Source organism: Rhododendron vialii, chromosome 4a, assembly GCF_030253575.1.
Source record: "Rhododendron vialii isolate Sample 1 chromosome 4a, ASM3025357v1".
Lineage (NCBI taxonomy): Eukaryota > Viridiplantae > Streptophyta > Magnoliopsida > Ericales > Ericaceae > Rhododendron > Rhododendron vialii.
In genome coordinates, this window is record NC_080560.1 from 7,315,315 (window position 1) to 7,338,751 (window position 23,437).

At 38.4% G+C, this 23,437-nt stretch overlaps 2 protein-coding genes, 1 long non-coding RNA gene and 1 pseudogene across 3 annotated transcripts; all 4 read left to right on the top strand.

The window, feature by feature from the left end:
* Positions 1-898: 898 nt before the first annotated feature.
* Positions 899-2,858, top strand: LOC131323605 (putative receptor-like protein kinase At3g47110). The gene is made up of 4 exons (XM_058355458.1): positions 899-1,545; positions 1,991-2,048; positions 2,367-2,423; positions 2,601-2,858. Exons 1-4 carry the CDS (start codon positions 899-901, stop codon positions 2,856-2,858), a joined length of 1,020 nt encoding a protein of 339 aa, XP_058211441.1.
* LOC131323606 (probable LRR receptor-like serine/threonine-protein kinase At3g47570) overlaps positions 2,858-23,437 on the top strand; it is a 56,782-nt pseudogene continuing 36,202 nt past the window's right edge.
* On the top strand, positions 8,443-12,780 carry LOC131322983 (uncharacterized). The gene is made up of 2 exons (XR_009199043.1): positions 8,443-11,419; positions 12,334-12,780. It is a non-coding gene; the product is annotated as an uncharacterized LOC131322983 (long non-coding RNA).
* On the top strand, positions 16,034-17,861 carry LOC131322979 (putative receptor-like protein kinase At3g47110). Its single transcript, XM_058354590.1, has 2 exons — positions 16,034-16,187; positions 16,516-17,861. The coding sequence occupies exon 2, from the start codon at positions 16,689-16,691 to the stop codon at positions 17,859-17,861; it is 1,173 nt and encodes a 390-aa protein (XP_058210573.1). The 5' UTR covers positions 16,034-16,187; positions 16,516-16,688.

Here is a 23,437-nt window from a genome sequence, read left to right on the forward strand (position 1 = left end):
GTGCGGCTGGGTTTTCCTGAGTCGCATTTACAAGGTCAAGCAGGTGTGCTTGAGCCTTGCTCGTTTGTGCCGTTAGTGATTGCCCGGTGGGAGGCTTTTAGAGACATGAGCGATTGAAGGAGAGGATTGCCTATAGTGTTGAGTTCGAGGGAATTCAAGTTAAGGTGGAGATTTGTCGGAAATATGCCTTGAATTTGGGATGGTAGAAAAGATATTTGACTTCCTAAAAGATTTGTTTCCTTGTTGGTTTAGACTTTGGGTGTAAGGAATTTTGTTTGGGCAAGTATTGGTTTTAGGAAGGACTCTGTGGCTATAAATATAGCCTTATTCTCTTCATTAGGTTTTGGACTTCTTGAGTGAATCCTTTTGGAGAGGCCCCCAGAGGGTCTCTCATGTTGAAGATTAGATATTAGGGTTTTGGTTTATGCTCTATTGGATTCCACCTAGGGTTTTAGTATCCCTATCGGGTTCTGCCAGAGATTTGTCCCTAGATGTCTGTAATTGGATGCTTCAACGAGAGTTACGAGTGTAGCCGGCTCTGTGTATTATCTCTCCGTTTATAGTGGATCATCTTGCTCTTCTCCCGTGGACGTACCCAGTTTGGGGAACCACGTAAATCTTGTGTTCTTGATTTTCGCTTGTTGTTTTGTTTATATTCTCAATTTCATTTTCGGCACAGCATAAGTTTAGAAGGGGCTTGAGAGAGATGGGATTCAGAGGTGACCAGCTGTATGCTTCCTTCTAGATAATGTCCTCTTCTTCAACCCCACATAATTTAATTTTACGTTGACAATTCAACATATAAGACAAGTCTGCCACTAGATATTTCAATCAAATTCAACACATCCAAATAAAGACTTGCAACTTGCACCCATATTGATGAGAGCTCAAATCAAACATGAAGATGAGTCCAGTAACTAAATCTCTCTCAATTGATCTCCTAGCCTTATTTCTCTCTCTCATCCCATTCCTTCAAAACAGAGCCCTTGCCCTTGACACAACATCATCCCTCAGTCTTATTAACACCATTAATGTTGCTAGGAACGAGACTGATTTCCATGCATTATTGGCCTTCATGTCCAATATTTTCCCACAATATCACCAGGCCTTGAGCTCATGGAATGAATCTCTCCATTTCTGTCACTGGGAAGGTGTCAAATGCGGCTGCCGACACGAACGAGTGACCGTTATAGACCTTGCCTCCAGAGGTCTAGCAGGTTCTTTGTCTCCTTATATTGGAAACCTTAGCTTTCTACGGGAGCTTAGCCTCATAAACAACACTTTTATTGGTGAAATTCCAACTGAACTTGGTAATCTTTTGAAGTTACAGATACTGAAACTCGCGTATAACGGTTTTGAAGGGAAAATTCCAACAAGCCTATCTCGTTGCTCCAATCTTGGGTTCCTTAGTGTAACCAGCAACAAGCTAGTTGGAGAGTTTCCGAAAGAACTTGGTTATTCAATGCCGAGACTCAAATCACTCTACGTTACTAGTAACAATTTGACTGGAGGGATTCCTCCATCGATTGGAATCTTACTTCTCCGGTAAACTTTAGAGCCGTTGACAATTCGTTTGGAGGAAGTATTCCAAATGTTTTGGGTCAATTGAAAATTTTAAGGTACTTTTGGTTAGGTGCCACTCAAATTTCAGGTACCATCCCTCCTTCCATATACAACCTATCGTAGCTAGTTAAATTGTCAGTGCCCTTTAATAGACTCCGGGTAGTCTTCCACCGACATTCGGTTTCATGTTCCCTCCCTTTCAGTTCCTTCAGCTACATGCTAATGATTTTGGTGGTCCCATTCCGCTTTCAATATCCAACTCTTAGCAGTTGGTACACTTCGAATTTCAGGGAAACCATTTCAGTGGAATAGTAAGGAATGATTTCGGAAACTTACAAAATCTCTCTGTGATAATTCTATCTGGTAACAATTTTGAAGCTAGGTGATCTGATGGACTAGCCTTTCTTAGTTCTTTGACCAATTGTAGCAATTTGGAGCTGTTGGGTTTGGAAGATAACCAATTTGGAGGTGAATTACCAAATTTTGTGGGCAATCTATCAATCTCTCTCTCTTGGTTGACACTACATAAAAATCAATTGTATGGATCAATTCCTTCAACAATAGGAAAACTTGTGAATATGGAACTTTTAGCTCTGAATGATAACCTATTAACAAGCCCGATTCCTGATAGCGTAGGCTATCGTCATAAGTTGAAATACTTGGCATTTTCAAACAATACAATCTCGGGTGAAATTCCAAAGTCGATTAGAAACTTGTCAATGATGAATAAACTTTACTTGGAGAAAAACAGACTAGAGGGAGTCATACCATTGAGTCTTGGAGACTGTCATAATTTGTTATAGATAACAATGAATGATGAAAATAACCTTAATGGGAGCATACCAAGACAACTATTGATGGTCTCTTCTCTATCCATTGCTTTGGATCTTTCCCACAACCGTTGTCTGGATCCCTGCCACCAGAGGTTGGATATCTCAAAAATTTAGCAAAAAATCGATATCTCTAAGAATGTTATGTCTGGTGAAATTTCTGGGACTCTTGGAAGTTGTAGTAGCCTTGAAAACTTGTATTTGTAGCAAAATTCGTTTCAAGGATCTATTCCTTCATCAATGGAATCCTTGAGAGGTATTCAAAATTTGGACCTTTCTCACAACAACTTATCCGGTCAAATTCTAGGATTCTTAGGGACTTTTTCCTTGAAGAATCTCAATTTGTCCTTCAACAATTTTGAAGGAGAGTTACCAATGAGAGGGGTCTTCACAAATGCAAGTGCAATATCTGTTGCTGGAAATTATAGGCTTTGTGGTGGCATTCTTGAACTGCTACTAGCTTGATGCACCATGAAAAAATCGAGAAACAAGATGTCACTTTTGCACACCTTAGCAATCACAATATAGCTTCGGTAGTCATTGGAGTAACCGCAGTATCATCTTTCATTATATGTTTGTTCAAGAAGCAAACAAACACCAAACCTGTTGGTTCATTGTCAAAAGATCCATTCTTGAAAGTCTCTTATGGAGAACTTCTCAAAGCAACTGAAGGTTTTTCTTCGACGAATCTGCTTGGTTTTGGTAGTTTTGGCCGTGTGTATAAATTAAAGGTGTTATTGAACAAAATGGGGAGTTAATTGTTGCGGTCAAAGTACTTGACCTCCAAACTCGTGGCGCTACCAAGAGTTTCATGGCAGAGTGCGAAGCCTTAAGGAATATTCGACACCGAAACCTGGTCTCAATCATAACTTCTTGTTCTAGTGTGGATTTTCAAGGGAATGAGTTTTAAAGCTCTAGTTTACGAGTTCATGCCAAATGGAAGTTTAGATAATTGGTTGCATTCAATTCCAAACGCAAATAATGGCGCCGGCCAACGTGTGTTCGTGGGACTCAATCTTCAGCAAAGAATAGACATTGCCCTTGATGTGGCTTGTGCACTCGATTATCTTCACCAACAATGCGAAAGGCCAATTATTCACTGCTATTTGAAGCCGAGTAATATCCTTCTTGACAGTGACATGGTTGCCCATGTCGGAGATTTCGGTCTAGCTAGATTTCGTGCGGAGCTCATAACTCCAAGTATAAGTAGTTCTACTGCAATAAGGGGAACCATTGGATATGCAGCTCCAGGTAAGAAAAAGCTCTTTATATATCTACTTTCTACTTTGAATATATGCCTCTTCTAATTTCAAAATCACGGAATTTCAATACATTCAGCAGATTAGACACCTTGACGGATTGGAATTTGGTTTGGTTATCTTAGAACAAACCAAAGCCAATTCTTTTCTGTTACTTAAACAAGAAAGGTATCCACACACGATAATTGAAAAAAATAGTGTCACAAAGCCTAAAAAAATATAACACCTTCTAATGTTAGTGTAAATGGCCTAGTTTCATATTTGCAAAACGCACATGATGCAAAACGCACATGTTTTTTGAAGAAGTTAAAGAAAGATCATTTTGCTCTAACGTTTGAATTTTACAAATGGCAGAGTATGGTCTTGGAAGTGAGATGTCAACTAGTGGAGATGTTTATAGTTATGGAATCTTGTTGTTCGAGATGGTAACAGGAAAGAGACCTACTGAAGAAATATTTGAGGCAGACTTTAATCTTCATAACTTCGCAAAGATTGCTTTCCCACAACGTGTGATGGAGATTGTAGATCCCATGCTCTTAACCAAGGAGAGAAATGACAGTAAAATGGTGGAATATTTAACCTGCCCCTCTTGTAACAATAGGACTGGCATGCTCTATAGAGTCCCCAAAAGATCGAATGAGCATAAATACTGTACTCCAAGAGCTTCATCTGATCAAGAGCAATATGTTGAAGGTAAGCAATCAAAGATCTTACCCAAAGTTTTGGAAGTTTGTGCATCAATTGTATCGAAATTCGATACCTTCTCCTTCTGTTCACATTGGTGTTAATCATCCATCATTTTACCTTAGTAGGGCGACATGGATAGCTAGACAATGTTGATAACTCGGGGCGTTCGAGCTAGCACAAGCATATCTCGATTAGTGCTGGGAGACCAATCCACCTTCCGTTAGACAATGTTGGAGCAAGCAAAATTCCAATCACTTTGGCAATGCCCACCCCATGACCCGGCAGTATGGGTATATTAAACAAGTGATTAATGGTGTGACCAATAATGCTTTAATCTTAATTTGCATGAGTTATATTTCGTAAGTTTCTAAGTATGTGTTCGACTTCTCTTAACCCGTTGGGTTCACCTTGTTTACATCGGCTTACGCTTTTGAATCTAAGTATGTCTTCGAATTCTCTCTATCTGTTTCGCTTCATCACCCGTCCACTACAAATTGATTGAAGCACTTCATTCAAGACAAATACAGACGCGATACATAGAAAGATGCACGCAACGATCGTATTACCATAGTTACTGTTACCTTACCATCGTCTAAACTTGCACGGCAACAAATGAAATGTTATGCACACCAACTGTCTGATTCAATTCGCAAGCAACATTTTTGAATGCCACAAAATTTTTATGAACCAAAGAGTATAATTGTCCAAAAACAAGAGCATTCAAAAGCAGCTGTGGTGAATTGGACTTCATACATGGTGAGGAGAGCAATGAGCCAACAAACTTAGAGGAATGCAGGTTCACTAATATTCTAATTTCAGAAACTGGTTTTCCCTGCCGAAACAGGGTTATAAGTTGCTGAAACTGATATTCTAATTTCAGAGAGTACTATTCCAGTTGCTGAAATTAGTTTTGAAATCCCCAAAACTGCTTTTGAACTGCTGGAACTGGTTTTGAAACCAGTGGTTTTCCAACTGCTTGAACTGAGTTCTAAGTGGCAAAAATCTATGGTGGTGAAGTCATGGATACAATGATGAGCAATGCCTCCTCAAGTACTTATTGTTCTTCTGTGTTTATTTGATCTTTTTGGTAAAATCTTTGGTTCCATTTTGTTTCTTTAGAAGTATCTATCTCTTGCTAATTCCTTTGGATAAATTAGAAGTCGGAGAATTTTGAGGCCAAATGCTAGGTGTCTTTCACGTTGTACCAGCGGTAAATATTTTCCAGAGGTTGCATGGTTTTAGACCACAAACCAAACCCAAACCCAAACCCAAAATCAAAACCAAAACCCATGCCATGTTGAGAACATGCTTACGCTTGTTGCAGTTATGTTTCCCACATCGAATGAGTTAAAGCTGACGTAATGTTGCTGTCCTTTGGTCGATTTGGTTCGCATGTTGTTATGCTCGTATTATCTTAATGAAAATAGGCTCAATTAATCTCTCCGTCTTTTAATTAGCACTAGGATTAAAAGCCAGACTGTGGCTTCATTTGCTCACTGGTATTTTGATACCATCACCGAGTTCGCCCCCATTTGTTCTAGTACATTTCATGATTCTATTGAATATGGGGCTTGAACCAGCACAAACACAATCCCCTGCCAATTTCTAAGGCACTTAATTTGGGGAGCAATTACTTCATCCATTTAAACAGATCATTTGGTGCGAAACTTTTTCCAAGGCATTTAGCCTCGAAGGCTCGGGGGGGCCCAAAAGAGCGTCGCGGGCGCCACCGAGCGTATTCATCTAGTTCATAATTCACCAAGCGTATTCATCTAGTTCATACTCGGTCGAGATCATCATCTTGAGGGAGCGTATTCATCTAGTTCGTAGTTTCTTCTAGTTCATAGTTCATTATGTCTTGATAATCCTGTATCTTTAAATTGTGTAGTAATAAAAACCTTCATCACATACCCTATCGTTCAAACGTGCCTTTAGTTATACTTGGCGGGATGGACCCGGAGTCGTGTTGAACAGAGATCGTGTCGATGAACTCGTGGAAGCTATGGGATCAAGAAGAAGCTTGGCGAGCTACATCAAAGTTGCAAAGTTATGGAGCTATGTAAACCTTTTGATGTACAGCAATCTGGTTGATTAGGTCGTGGTTTTCATCTTACGGATCTTTGTCCCTAAGTAGTTTTTACGTACGTTAATCCTCGTGTCCTTGTTCTTTACCATTTTTTGGATATTATTTTGTTTCGTGGTGATTTTGATTGATGAATTATGGATACTGATTTAATCGGCCAAAGTTGCAATTGCTAATTTTTATAGTACATTGGTAGACCTATTCACCCACTTAGGCCTACTAATGCTATAGGCTAGTTCCAGGATCCTGTCCTGTGGAAAAAATCATGCACCCAATATGTTTATTTATATCAAACAAACCAAATAACCAAAAGGGAGACTTGAGTCTCAGTTCAATTGGGGTCAGCAAAACCAATAGGCCATGATAGTGTTGATTTAAGGTGGCCTAACATGCTATTATAATCATTACCATTATCGAAGGTAATTCCAAATATCTTATTATATATGTAGAGGGAGACATATACTATATTTTACTAGTAAATGGGGCAGGTGCGTAAAATTATATTCTTCCCTATCCACAAATGATCAAAGTTATTGGGTTAGATTTGTTGGATTCGATATGTTTTTTATTTGAACCATCAATTCGGAAACAAATCAAACCCAATAACTTTGATCCTTTGTGGGTAGGGGAGGGAAGATATTAACCGCGATGACTATGGATGGGTAGTTGTAGTGGCCATTAATATCATGGCCCCAGGGATTACTAGATTTTTGAAAATTCTTGATGCAATATTTTCAAAGTATCTTTCACAAGAATGATTAAGAACTCCTGATTCCGAAGTACTATCACATTGTGCATGCTTTAGACACCTTTTCATCATATATTGGTGTGGGCTCTAGGAGCTCTTAATAATCATTCATTTTTGGTACCTTTTTTTTTTTGGACAGTATAAGAGGTATTTCAACACTCAAATAGGATGAGACTAAGACTAATCATTCATCTTTTAAAAAATTGGAGAAGTTTTTATTTAAAAAAAAAAGTAAGTGGTAAGAAGAACCATAAAGATATGTACACAACATTCGATTACAATACTTTCACACAGAGGTGTGATTGAGATCGACATGTTGCACCCATATGTGGGTACCACTCCCATATGAGAGTGTTGCGGTTGGTGTACGTATTGTTGTTGAATGTTGTGTGTATGTAACATTGTTGAAGAAAAACGACTCATGAGTGAGGGGGACTTGCACCATTTTCAATAACTTTGGAAAAAATAGCTAAAAACTCAATTCCACTGTATGCTCTCAATTGTGAACCCAAACACTTAGAATAGGATTTTAACCTTCTTTCCTGGATAACATTCATGTGTCAATCACCCATGAATCATGTTACTGGGAATGTTACTTCTGATTTTTGATTCTCATCATCCAAACTGAGCCTACTATAGTGGCTCCACTAGTGACAAGATTCGTGAAAATTCTTGATATGACCAAAGCATTTTTGGCAGGCTTGTGGAAATTATTACATTTGGAAACTCCGAAGCGTTTTTGACGGACTTGTGGAAATTATAGCATTTCAAAACTCCATAGCGCTTTTGAGCGTTTTTGACAAACTTGTGGAAATTATGATATCTGCAAAGCCAGCCTAGCTCTATGGCACATTTCTGGAAATTACAAGATCTCCTCCGTCCCACCAGCCCTTTTAGAACTCAATTTCATGAACGTGGTTCCAACATATTGATCTAAACAGTTCATTTCTTGACGCCACAAAATAAATAAATAAATAAAATCTCAATAATAAGTAGCTTCATGGTACACCGATAGGAAAGCAAACTCCTCATGTTGTTTTGAGGCAAATGTGAGTTTAGACATAATCTGTATATATTTGATAAAATCAAACACAATTCGTTCGCATCGTCTGCAAAATGAACGTTGCGGATTAGTAACAAAAATAAAGTTTATAGAAGTGAGCCAACGCCAATCTATACTTCCTTATAAAAGAGTCCCGTGTTTGTCTACTTTTTGATTCCAAAAATACCCTTAATGAAGTGTTAATTTTGCACACTGACCACTGGTACCCTTTGACGGTTTTTGAAGCAAGAACCGGGGTTTGATGACAGTTCGAAAGGTTGGGAGTTCACAGCAACTGTAGTACAAAGAGCGGGCCAACGTTGCTTAATTCACGCCGAAGCGTATAGGCGTCCCACAGCACATCCAAACGGCGCAGCCCAAATACCCTCCATTTCTCAGGCACCCCACCGTCTCTCTCTCTCTCTCTCTCTCTCTCTCTCCCTCTCTGACTTTCTCCCATCTTCTTCTCCGACCTTCAAATGCATTTTTCGACTTTTACGAAGACCCTGCCCTGGCGACATTCATCAATGAGACCAGAACCGGTATTCGTGTTCAGCCCTCTTCATGTCTAGCCCTTCATCCAATTCTCATTGATACAACAAACCTCCCGGGACTTCCAAAGATTTCGCTGCCAACTATATTTGCAAAGTAAGTTCAAACTTTTCCATCCTCTTTCCCCAATCTTCATCAAATACAATCTACATTAGTAGAGGCTTTGGCAAGGTATATCTCTGCTCTTTAATGGATGTCAACACCTACATCAGACTTATCCCTTCAAAGGATTTCAATTGTTGATATTTTGCACACCAATTGTTCGATGAAATTACTCAACATTTTTGGGTGCTGAATTTTAGGGATTTCGTTTCCCTTGGTGCGAAGTGACCACAAATTAGCCAGTTTTAGTTACAAGTTTTTTGAGTTTTGGCTTCATGTGGAGCAAGCCCGACTCCATTCCTTTAAACTCATAACTGGTACCTGTTTGTTTATGATAGGTTTACCTTCTAATTGACTGAATCTACCATCTTTTTCCTCTACCAATCCTGTCTTAGGAGTGGAGTTTTATATTTGAAGAGTGAGTATTCAATGCTGGATAAAGCATGTTGGTATTCAAATCTTCTCCTCTGTTTTCTAGAAGGGTGTATAACTTTGTTATGTGGAGTTGCCTCGATCCTACTTGTAACGTACAAATCATAACGGGTTCACCTATGTTGGACATTGATAAGACATGTTAGAGCCCTTGAATAAAAAAGAACAAGTTTTGTCTTTAATATATACTGCTTTAACCTACACCTTATAGGCTTAAGTTAAGTGGATACAAATGGCAAACATCGTAGAATAGGCCAAGGTGCAACTAAGAAATCATATTGGCACCATCTATCACTACATCCAAGTGTACGTTTGCATAACATCTCCTAGGCTATACGTTGTTCATATGCAACCTCAATGGACTTCCATATATTCTGATTGTCAACTGCTGCAAAACTCTTGGACTCGAAGTTGGATTTAACTAAGTATTGTTAGGCTCATTTTCTTGTGATCTTACGTACATTTTATATTGGAGTTCCGCATGGAGCAGCCCCTACGTATAGTTTGGTTCTTACGGTTTTGTCCATTTTGGCCTTGGAACATCGCCTGGTTATAGAGACTATGCTCATTAATTGGAACAATCCCCGGTCGGCAGCAGGGATTCAGTCTTCAAGAATTTGCGGATCAATGGTTTGGAAACAAAATTGATTATGGAAAAGGCAGGCAGATGCATATCCATTATGGTTCCACTAAACCCAATTATGTCAATGTTTCATCAGATTGCATAAGGTATATAATGCTATAGATTTGAAAATCGGCACAAAGGACAATATTGAACTTTGTTTAGACGTAAGGGAGAACCCCGGTCACAATAGCTGGTTATTGTATTGCAATACACAACTTCCCCATGCTGTTGGAACTACATATTCTATGAAGATGGATGGATGAGATGCATGCACAGTCCCCTTTTTTGGGGACGCTGGCACCAGTGAGATAAGTATGTAATTATGTAAGATAACCCATTTCCCGTTTTGTTTGATTTACAATCATTTTATCATTAGATCAATAGGAGTCTTGGAATTTCCATTTAGATATCCCGTATTTCTTAGAAAAATCTTGTTTCCATTTGTTAAGCTTAGCATACTAGCTAGCCTTCTCTTTATATGACTTGGTATAAAGAGACTTCATTCGATTTGCAATTATCTTGGTTTTGACCCTCAAGTTTAATGGTTTTGTGTTTATCCGTCGACATCTATCCTCTTTAGTCAGAAAGGTTGAGGACTCAAAGGTAATGGCTGATGCCACATGTCTACCTCCATGAGTGTATGATATTGAAGAATTCAAGAATAGTCACGGGCGGCTTTGAATTCCTATTCAGGCTTTTCTAGACCACATAAAGTTAAGAAAATCTCGATTTGCAATTGTTTCATTCAAATGAACAGTTTTTTTTGCCATTAGATGAAGTGATTTCATGGCTGTTATATGTCCTATTAATATCAAAATTCAATCTAGCTGAATTTGTCATATTATCACCTAAATTTTAATACAAGATCCTGATAGGGAGATTTTCAAACGGCTTTTATTTTTGTGGCGGTTATTGAGTCCCGAGTTTTTTTTAGTAGCCGGAACAACAGTGGGCCATCAACACCCGTCTCAGATCATTGTGAAAGTATTTTACCTCTTGACTTTCCCTTTTCCAGGTTCTCATTTTAAGGTTACATTGTTGTTCTAGGTTTTTATTCATTGCTATGGTATTGCTATTAGAGGACAGGCATATGGAGTTCGTACTTTTCGTGTAAACGGTAATGATGCTCTTGACATCTTTAGTGCAGTTGAAGCAACGCATAGGATAGCCATAAATGAGCATAGGTCTATCTGGCTTGAGGTAACCTAATGAATCAGTTTTAATCATTACTTGTAATGCGAAAAAGAGTTAGAGAAGATTTCGTTTAGAGTTTTTGAAGTTAATTGCATTACACTTGCGAAGTTTTGATTCGATTTTCAATGGATAGACCAGGAAATCACTCCACTTCTGGTGATTCCACCAAATTTTATCCAGATAAAGAGATCGACTGGTGGAGAGAGCAAGACCCTGTGTCCAGATTTTGAAAGTGAATTGAAACTAATTGTTTGTGGAGTGATGAGGCCGAGTCTAAGCGTCGAACCTCTATCAAGAACGAGGTAACACTTCCTCCACTTTGAAGAAACTCAATAGATGACTGATTTCAAAGTTTAAAATAGACTGTCATATGTAGGCTGTAGTTTTTTTTTTTTTTTTGATAAGTGAAGCCTATGTATCTTTTTGCTACAACGGCTGTAGGCTGTAGTTGTGAACAGAACTCTTAATTCATCTCCATATCTATAAGTTTAGGAAATTTCACCTTTGTATGACACATAGACTATGATTGTAATGGTTTCAGCAGGAGGGCATTAATGCATGCTTGAAGGGCTTTGTAGGATACATCAAAGACATACAAAAGGAGCAGCTCAAAATCACCCTGTGGAACGGTAATCGTACAGTCCTACCCCTTACAATCTTTACTTATATATGCTTATGATGTAATATTTGTGACTTCATGATTTTGACAACATTTTCGGGTCCCATGTCCGTACTTGCCTTGGTATGTTTGGCAGTGTCTATTAATTAGTTCACACACCCCCCAACTGAAGCATGCAAAACATGCCCAACACAAAGTTGGTAAATGCAAAACATATCAATTTGGCATCGTCAAGCAATTACATGGGCATGAAACGTTGTTAGATTTTTTGCTTACAGTGACTGTTAAGAGCTGATTACAAATAGATGGTCTAAGGTAGGCAAGCTCATTAGGTTACGGACTCCTTGACCATGATGGGATTTTTTTGGTCTAGAAACTGAAATTTATAAGAAATCTCTTTAATACTTTGATTGTTAATTTTACAGAGCCCACAAGCATAAAGATGAGTGTTTCCCCGTGATGCCATAATGCCACCATGTAGAGTGACTTTCTTTTAAAAAATGAGTATCATTTAAAATGATTTGAGCCTGAATATGTTTCTTGAAAATGATGAATACTCCACGTAATATGTGACATTTAAGTTTCTTATAAATATAGGTAATTGAGAAATTTGCAAAGATTGATATGCTTCTCAAAGTCAAGGGGTAGACGAAGAGTAGAAGTTCAAAGTCCAAGTACACAAGAACAATGAAGGTATCATTGGTTGAATCAGATGGAGCAATATAATTCTTGGACTCATTCAAAAGTAAGAATCATGCAGTCGCTTGACAAACTAATAACATTTTGTGTTAGCTCCCCTAACTCTTTTTGGCCATTAGAAGGGTCTTTGGATTCTTGTTTATGCTTTCAAGTTTTTGAGGGGTCCAACAGGATGGCAGTGTTTATGTGCCACTTGGATCCTTGTGTCCGTTTGAAAATGCTGGAACTGCTTCCCAACAGTTGTATGCTAATATAGGTTTTTTGAACTAAGGAAATAAGCTTCTAAATTGTAACTACTGCTGAATTTGGCATTTGAAATGCAGAAACTACTATTCTAATTGCTGACACTGATTCCCAATTTGCTGAAACTGTATTTGAATTGCTGAAATTGGTTCAAACTATTGCCCTCTACGTCTCCATAAAGGGTAAGTATGGTAAGTAATATTTTGGAGGTACAATTATGTTAACTCTTAAAATCGAGTGAAAGTCAAACTTGGACACCTAAAAAGGGATGGAGGGAGTATAATCTAATCAACAGGGAAAGCAAGTGCATTTTCTAATGGACGGAACTTGTATAGCATTGGGAGGATGGAACACTCAAATAGGGGCTGGAATGCAGAATGTTTGAAAGTTTTAAATACACGTTAAATATCGTGGAGCCTCACCTCCTCGTCAATTTCAATACTATTTCTTCTAGAGCTACAAAGTGAACGTTGGATTAACAAAAGATATAAAATGTGTAAATAGAAAATGCAGTCAAAGATATAAAATGTGTAAATAGAAAATGCTGTCAAAGAAAAATAGGAGAATTTTTCATAATTCCACTATAGCACTGTCCAAACCCATCTAGTTCATTTCTAAGTTTCATAACCCAGTAAGTCCATTAATAATTTTAATGACAAAAATACCCCACCTAAGAAACAAGGGCCTTGTTTGGCTAACATGAAAATATATTTTTTTCCATTTTTGTTGCAATCAAGCCGCCACCGCCACCGTCGCCGCTGCCATCACGCAACATATAACGTTATATTTGTAACAAAAAACATATTTTTTCATTTTTCTCGATTTTTTTTATTGAACCCACTACACTTAACATTTAACGTTATATATTTGACAAATTTCTTTTTTTGTTTTTTCCTATTTTTCTTGTATTGATTTTTTAACGTTATATGAGTAAAAATTTTTCTAACATACAAAATTATATGTGTGGCAAAAATTTTCTAATATGCAACATTTCTTTTTGGTTTTTCTTATTTTTAGTCTTTAAGGTTATATGATGGTCCATACAAAACATATAACGTTATATGATCTGTTATCGATCACTTATTGAATTGGTTCGCGCAGCGGCCTCTTCGACTTGCTTCTGATAATATATGGATATCCATATATTAGTTCATATATAATGTTACACGGTACAAAAGGTCATATATAACGTTATATGTTTTCTTTATTAAATAACATAGAATATTTCTAATCTAGAATGTTATATATAACAATATAACGTTATATATTATTATATCTCTCTCTAACTAAGAATGTTTTAAAAAAATGACATTAAATAACAAAAAAAAACACACAAATTTTTTATTTTTATTTTTTGACATGAAAAACACAACCAGTTCTAACCTTATATGTCTAGCCCTAGAAAAAACACACATATAGCCTTATATATTTACTCAAAAAACTCCAAATATATTAAAAGCAAGTCGGAGAGGCCGCTGCGCGAACTAAACCAATAAGTGATTGATGAAAAATACAAATATAATTTTATATATTTATTCAAAAAACTTCAGATCACATGAGTCAGTGAGCCCACAACACTTCGAAGAAGAGAGAGAGAGGGGTGGGTTCTCCCTGAACATTCCAGTCGACTCCACCAACGACACAAACGTCGCCACCTACAGCGGTAGCAACGGAGACACCAGCACCGGCATTTTGCTACTTCAATTGGGTTGTGAAGATCCCGTCGCAACCGTCGGGGATGCCTCCTGATCCCGTCGTGATCGTTGGAGACGCCTCCTCCCTCCACCAAACGACGTCTTCTTCCTCTACCTCTGTAGATCGAGCTCGTTTGTTTCCTCCCTCAACTGCCTCGTTAAATCTTCTCCCTCATCTCTAATATTTAACGCACCTAATTTCATCTCGTCCCTATGTTTGGTACAATAATTCAATTTCAGAATTTTTTGAGAGAGATAAAATAGCAAGACAGCGGTGTGTGGCCGGAGAGCAAGAGCTACCACAATGAGAGAGAGAGAGAGAGAGGAGGTTGTGCTTCATATTTGTTTTGGTCCAGGGTTTCTCTCTGTTGATAGCTTATATAGGAAGACATTTTCGTCTTGATTTAATTTATTTTTTAAGAAAAGTGAACTTAAGGCCTTAATTACTAAACTATATTAGTGGACTAGAGGGGTTATAAATATTAGAAGTGGACTTACTATGTTACAAATTCTCTATAATGGATCCTAGACTAATTTTTTTAGAAGGATAACAAAAAGTTGGATAATACATTTTGAGGGCAAAGCCTAAGCCACCCAAAGGTCTACTAGGTCCAAAACAGCAAAACATTGCAGCTCAACTCAAACACATGAATATAAACATAAAAGCCCAAACACCCTACCCCGGTCCACCCAAGGACCGGCCCACCCAAACCAGCACCCAAACCCTGACTAGTTGAATCACCACCGCCGCACAAACCACCAGAAAACCAGCCTCGCCGTTAAGCCAAGCCAGCCTCTCCCAGATGTAGAGACCGGAGACGAAAACCAGCCTACGACAATGACAATTGAAGCAATCAAGGCTTAGGAGAACAAACCACCACCAAACACAACAGTCCCCAAACAAGTCCCCAACACTCGGTGACAACCTGCAACAGCAACAACCCAGAGGACGAGGGTGTAAATATTGGACATTCATACAATTACGGAATGAGAAATTAACCATAACGATGTTCATCACTGATTGAAAACTTAAGTAGATGGTGATTTTAGGACCATGATTCAATTTGCTCTTATTGTCATCCGCCCCACCATACAACAAGATTAATACAAAGGGTAGTCAAAAAGAAGGTGATCCAATGATTCGTCAATTAGCTTAAAGAGAGAGTAAATAGGAGTATCAATGACACCCCAGCTAGCTATGACCAAATGACATGATAATTTCACGTACAAAAGACCGCATGTACTACTAGTATACAAGTCTGCCACTAGATATTTTCCTCAAACTCTACACGTCCAAGCAAACACTTGCACCAATGAGATGACTAGAATTATGTGATTGGACTTGGGCGTTCATGCTCCTGCTTATATATAGTTCGAACATCCTCCAATTGAGAACTCAAACCACACACCAAGATGAGTCTCGTAACCAAATCTCTCTCTATTTCTCTCCTACCCTTATTTCTCTCCCTCCCTTATTTCTCTCCCTCATCCCATTGCTTCACATCGAAGCCCTTGCCCTTGACACAAAATCATCCAATAGTCTTGTTAACACCATTAATATTGCTAGCAACGAGACTGATTTCCACGCATTATTGGCCTTCAAGTCAAATATAGTCCTAGAATATCAATAGGCCTTGAGCTCATGGAATGAATCTCTCCATTTATGTGATTGGGAAGGTGTCAAATGTGGCCGTCGACATGAACGAGTCACTGTTATAGACCTCACCTCCAGAGGTCTAGCGGGTTCTTTGTCTCCTTATATCGGAAACCTCAGTTTTCTCCGGGAGCTTAGCCTCTTTAACAACACTTTCACAGGTGCAATTCACTACTAGAAAACTTTCAATAGGTGACGAAAGAAGTGGTGACGAAATTTACTATTTTACTATAGCTGACGAAACAGAAAAAATTTCGTCACCAAAAGTCACTATAGGTGACGAAAAATTTATTTTTTGTCACCAAAAGTGACTTTTGGAGACAAGCTATAGGTGACGAAATTTACTATTTCAATCGTCACCTATAGGTTGTCTCCGAAAGTCACTTTTGGTGATGACTTTTGATGACGAAATTTTGTTGTTTCGTCATCTATAGTAAAATAGTAAATTTCGTCACCACCTTTTTTCGTCACCTATCGGAAATTTTCTAGTAGTGATTCCAACTGAACTCGGTAATCTTTTTAGGTTACAGACACTGGATCTGGGTGTTAACGGTTTTGAAGGGAAAATTCCACCAAGCCTATCTCGTTGCTCCAATCTTAGGGACCTTAGTGTAGGCAACAACAAGCTAGTCGGAGAGTTCCCAAAAGAACTTGCTTATTCAATGCCAAAACTTGTTACACTCAATATTAGCAAGAACAATTTGACAGGAGGGATTCCTCCGTTGATTGGGAATCTTACTTCTCTGGCAGACTTGAGAGCCTCTTACAATCCGTTCGGAGGAAGTATTCCAGATGCTTTGGGTCAATTGAAAAACCTAAACTTTCTTGGACTGGGTGTAACTCAAATTTCAGGTACCATCCCTCCTTCCTTATACAACCTATCGTTGCTACAAATATTGTCGGTGCCTTCTAATTATCGACTTCGGGGTAGTCTTCCACTGAAATTCGGCCTCATGTTCCCTCACCTTCAGGTCCTTCAGCTATACGAAAACCAATTTAATGGTCCAATACCGCTTTCAATATCCAACTCTTCGGAGTTGGAAGAACTGGAACTGAATGATAACAATTTCAATGGAAAAGTAAGAATCGATTTTAGAAACTTGCAAAATCTCTATTTTATAAATCTAGGTGATAACAATTTTGAGACCAAGGGATCTGATGGTCTTGCCTTTCTTAGTTCTTTGACCAATTGTAGCAACTTGGGAGAGGTAATGTTGGAGAATGGCCAATTCGGAGGGGTATTACCGGACTCTGTGGGCAATCTATCAACCTCTGTCTCTTACTTGGCGCTAGATATAAATCAATTATACGGATCTACTCCTTCAACAATAGGAAACCTCGTGAATCTTGAAGTCTTAGGTCTGAATGACAACCTATTCATAGGCCCGATTCCCAGTAGCATAGGTTATCTGCATAAGTTGCAAATATTGGCATTTTCAAACAATAAAATCTCAGGTGAAATTCCAATGTCGATTGGAAACTTGTCAATGATGAATAAACTTTACTTGGAGAAAAACAAACGAGAGGGAGCCATACCATCGAGTCTTGGGGACTGTCGTCATTTGTTAGAGATACTACTAAATGAAAATAACCTTAATGGGAGCATTCCAAGACAACTTTTGATGGTCTCTTCTCTACCAATTGCGTTGGATCTCTCTCGCAACCGTTTGTCTGGATCCTTGGCACTTGAAGTTGAAAACCTCAAAAATTTAGCAAAAATTGATATCTCTGAGAATGGTTTGTCTGGTGAAATTCCTGGGACTCTTGGTAGTTGCAGTAGCCTTGAAAACCTAGATCTACATCGAAATTTCTTTCAAGGATCTATTCCTTCCTGAATGGAATCCTTGAGAGGGATTCAAGATTTGGACCTTTCCGAGAACAACTTATCCGGTCAAATTTCGAGATTTTTAGGGACGTTTGCCCTGAAGAAACTAAATTTGTCTTTCAATAATTTCGAAGGAGAGTTACCAATGAAGGGCGTTTTTACAAATGCAAGTGCAATATCAGTTGTTGGAAACTATAGGCTTTGTGGTGTCATTTCTGAACTACGACTACCTCGGTGCACCACAAAAAAATCAAGAAATAGGAAGCTTTTCTCACGGAGCTTAGGAATCATGGTAGCTTCGATACTCGTTGGTGTAACCCTAGTGTCGTCTTTCATCAAATGTTTGTTCAAGAAGAAAAGAAAGACCAAACCTATAATTTCATTGTTGAAAGATCCATTCTTGAAAGTCTCTAATGGAGAACTTCTTAAAGCAACTGAAGGTTTCTCTTCGACAAATCTACTTGGTGTTGGTAGTTTCGGTCGTGTGTATAAAGGTGTTATTGAACAAAATGGAGAGTTATTTGTTGCGGTCAAAGTACTTGATCTTCAAACACGTGGCGCTACCAAGAGTTTCATGGCAGAGTGCGAAGCCTTAAGGAATATTCGACATCAAAACCTGGTTTCAATCATAACTTCTTGTTCTAGCATGGATTTTCAGGGAAATGAGTTTAAAGCTCTAGTTTACGAGCTCATGCCGAATGGTAGTCTAGATAATTGGTTGCATCCTATTCCAGAAGCAAATATTGGGGAACGTGAGTTCATGGGACTTGATCTTCTACAAAGAGTAGACATTGCCATAGATGTGGCTTGTGCACTCAATTATCTTCATCACCAATGCGAAATGCCAATTATTCACCGTGATTTAAAACCGAGTAATATCCTTCTTGACGGTGACATGGTCGCCCATGTTGGAGATTTCGGTCTAGCTAGATTTCGTGCAAATCTAGAGCTCACCACTCCAAGTACTAGTAGTTCATCTGCAATAAGGGGAACCATTGGATATGCAGCTCCAAGTAAGAACAAACATTTTTTCCCCTTTTATTCTTCGATTCTGCCTCTCATAATATCAACTCACCAAATTATAGAAGAAGGGAATGCACAGTCACCATAACTGAATGGTGATGGTAAAATGAGTAGTTTTAGAATAACTGTGGCATAGAAAATAGTCATATACACATAAAGAATGGGGGGAGTACTCTTTACACAATAGAGTAAATGTACTAGCTAATATTTCAACCTCACATGGTGTTAAAGTTTGAATTTTTCAAATTGCAAAGTATGGTCTTGGAAGCGAGATGTCAACCAGTGGGGATGTTTATAGTTATGGGATCTTGTTGTTGGGGATGATAACAAGGAAGAGACCTACTGATAAAATGTTTGAGGGAGACCTTAATCTTCATAAGTTTGCAAGGATTGCCTTGCCTCAACGTGTGATAGAGATCGTAGACCCTATGCTCTTAACCGAGGAGACAAATGGCGGCAGAATGATGGAAAATTTGATCTCCCTCATCAAGATAGGATTGGCATGCTCTACAGAGTCCCCAAAAGACCGAATGAACATGAGTACTGCGCTCCATGAGCTTCATCTAGTCAAGAACAATATTTTGAAGGTAAGCAATTGAAGATCTTAGTCAATATTTTGTAAATTCAATCTTTTATGGTTTAGAACCTTCTCCTTTTCTGTCATATTGGCTTCAATCCTCCATGGTTTTAATTTTCAAGGGCAACATTGATAGCTAGGCATTGTTGATAATATTCTAGGGTGTCGGAGCCGGCATACGACAGATTATGAGGATCCAGCCCGCGTTAGGATTGATTAACTTAATAATCGAGTTGTTTTAATTAGTTACAGATCGAGGTTAAGCATTATTATTTTTACAAAAATAGTTTGTGTAACTTAAATCTATTTTGACAGAATTAGTTTAAATTCCGATGACGAAATTATGTTAGGGGGATAGATAGTAACACCCTATATTTTATTGGCATAGAAATTCTTAGTATTTCAAAGTTCTAAAATATAAGAGAGAATTTCGTGATTGTGTGTGTGCGTGGCTTGGAAGAACGAAATCGTATCCTAAACTAGTTGTATAGTCCTCCCTTTTCTCTCAAATCCCTCCCAACAATGTTAGGTACACAAAAAAACGTACCCCGAAATTACACCCAAAAGATAAATCAATGGTATAGATTCACTTCAGAAGATAAATCGATCAACGGTATAGATTCACTTTTTGGATAATTTCGGGATAGATTTTGTGTACTTAGAATTATTGAATCCGTCCCCTCCATTCCCTTCTGGGCATTTCTACCCTTCGAGTTCTTCACGACTTGTCTTCCTAACATCTTTGTCTATGTCCTTGTAAGATTACGTAAATTTCTGGGTTGAATTGATATGGGCTTTCATCGGTTTCCCTGGATTGCTCTGTTTTAGAAACTATACTGCTCGAGCCTTGCACATTATAGATAAACTACTTTGCGCTTAACGTGCTTGTTTGTGTGACGTATCGTGAACCTCATAATAGGTTTGGTTTGATGTGTTTAGGTCCAAACATCGGGGACCCGTAGCTCGCACGTTTGACAAATTTGCTCGGCACGCTCACGGTGAGTCTTGTATATGCCATACTTGATTTTTCGGATGACAATTGAGAAGCATGCGTGCTTTGTTTCGGCTTAGTGGTAGAACTTATTGTTCCACATGTGCTTATGTTGCAAATATGGTAAATGTTTACAAGGATTTCGAACCATGTGAAGGAAAAAATTGCCATGATTTATATGAAAACGGATAATTTGATATTCACAACTTTAATGACACGTGGTTTGATCGGTGCCCCGCCGCTAGGGGAAGTGAATAGTGAGGCGAAGTAATAAGGGGGATCACAGCCAAATGATCGTGGAGGACGTCATGCCAAATATTTATATTTACGGTCGCTTTCTAACTACTGTGACGGTTGAACATTTTGTTTATAAGTCATTTATGAGATGGAACACTTGACGTACAGGTGATTGCCATGAACGGGCCTAGTTGAGCCATTATTTGCTGAATAAAATGTCTACAACATGGGCTTAAAATTTTGGATATAAAGATTTGCGTTTTGAGAAATGAAATTCAATGACTTACAATAAATGGAAAACTAGTAAAGTTTGTCATATCTTGTGTCACACTAGCCTAGTGCTTAAAACGTCGTTGTATGTAACGTTGCAGGTAATTTTTTATTTTGTGGAACATGCTTGATGGCCGAAGAAGCCTAAATGTTGTTTTGTTTCAATTATGTAGTAGCATCATATGTACTTGTAATTAAGATGCTTGTATCTTTTGTTGATGGTTGTGCTGGACTTGTGGCCAAGACTGTGGTTATGCTTATGTTTAATTCAGAATATATGTAATAACTTCAACCTATCTTACACTTAGCTCTGGTTAATTTATCAAGCTTCCGCTTTTTCTGTTATACTTGAGTAATTTTATTTATTCATAGATTATTAATGAGCGGAAAATTCCTAAACTATTTAATTAGCAGGCCTTAGTGAGTTAACCTCATTGGCTGATCATGACCCATATGTTTTGGGGCTGGGTGGCGACATGCACACTTTGATTATGCCGAAAGACCAAACCCATCTTCCATTCGACAATGTTGGAAGAAAGCAAGAATCGAATCACCTTGGCAATGGCCACCGTATACCATGACCTTGCAATATGGGTATGTTAAATAAGAATCAATTTGATTAATGGTGTGATGAATAAGGCTTTCATTGTGATGAGTAAGCCATGTCTTCGACTTCTCTTATACTCTTGGGTTTGAGTACTCGTTTACAGCAACCATGGAATCGTTTGTGACTTTGTGTTCAGAGTCTTTAGGCTGGGTACACTATGTATGACAAATTGTAGAAGATATTACTTTGCATATCGATAGTATCCATTAAAGTACGATTGAATTTACCTTGTACAATGCCGGCTCTTCAGCAAAGTTCAAAACAAAATTCACTTTTTGGCAAAGAAGTTTTGACGAAATAGAAAGTCATACACATGCATCCAGCCGGTAGAATAATTTTTCTTTCATTATGAACTTCTCGTATTGTAGAGGCTCATGCCTATGATTATGGGGCAACTTAAATCAAATGAAAGACATGCACACAAATACGGTGGTTGTGTTCAGAGTCTTCAGACGAAAATTGTAATCTGCTCTAAAAATCTCCCCCTTGGCATTTTCGGACAAGGCTAAGTCTAATCTGGATCTTCCTGAAAATCTGGAACAAACTAGAGCTGAATGAACAAGATTCTTGGAGGTACATAATTGAATGTCTTGTTCAATGTTTAGAAATCCTATCTTCAACTGAATTCAAACAGTGTCATTTTGACATTCAGTTTATTTCTCCTTGGTTTTACCTTGCTAGGGATCGAAGCTTAGATAGCAATTCAATCACCTTGAATGCCCACCATGACCCTGTAGTGTTGGTTTTCGTGAATGATCATTCATGCTTTCGTACCTTTGAAAAATCTCGTTTTGGGCAACAAGCGTGAATGCGTTGAGCGCGGGCGTGCCAAGGCTTGTAGCGCCTAACTTTTGGTGAAGATTCCCGTGAATCTTGACTTCTAACTTATAAGCGATTGCGTGTGACCCAAAGGTTAAAGATCACAATGAGGTTCGTGTTTGTCACACGGTTGTGGACTTAAAAATTTCCTAGTCGTATAGGAAATGAAACGTAAAACGTGAATTTTATTACTCCGGAATAATAAAGTTTGTACAAGAAAAATAAAAGATCCAAATGACTTGATGAAGTAAGTTTGAATGGGGTTTGAGCGCGAGGTACTCGATATGCTACTTTGCTGAAAGTACGAAAGTGTGCTTCGTTGGGAAGACTTTGGTTTAAGCGTTGAGCGTTAATTGGTGTTGGACCCTTTTTTCTTCGTCGATTCTGCTACTTATAGGCGAACAAAGAACTGATCCAAATCTAGATGGAACTTCCCGACTTCTTCATAGCATGACAAGTGTCCCATGATTCCCCCTTTTGCTGCGTGAGTGAGCAGTTATTAGAAACTAAGAGCAGTTATCAAGATCATGGGTCCATTTGATAACTACCCCACTCCCTCATTTTATGCTACTGCTCGACATGTGGCCATTGACTGAGTCAATAGCCTTTGAACCTTGGAAGGAAAATAACTGCCTCGAGCCAATAACTAATTCTCCTTAATCCATGGGCCTTGCTCTCGATCCAGATTGGCTTTATCCTCTGTGGGTTGTATCTCCTCTGTATGAATGAACAATTGGGCCCGAGAACACTACAGAAAATTCACGGCCCAACACGCTTTTTAACCCATAATCAAATAACTTTGGCCCAATCTAATTAAAGAATTAATTAGATGGCCATTCACAGCTAGCCCGATCAGAAGTGCCAAAAACGGGTATAAACAACCTTATACTGCATTATGTCGACCCAAAACCCATCTTGAGTAAGGTTTATGTGTGCATCCGACCTCTGCTTTTCGTGCTTAATGTGTCTTATAAGACACGAGCAAACTTTTTTTGGTAAGTTAATTCTTACTAGAACCACAAATGACAAAACGGAGGGGAACAAATTAAGACCATGGGAATA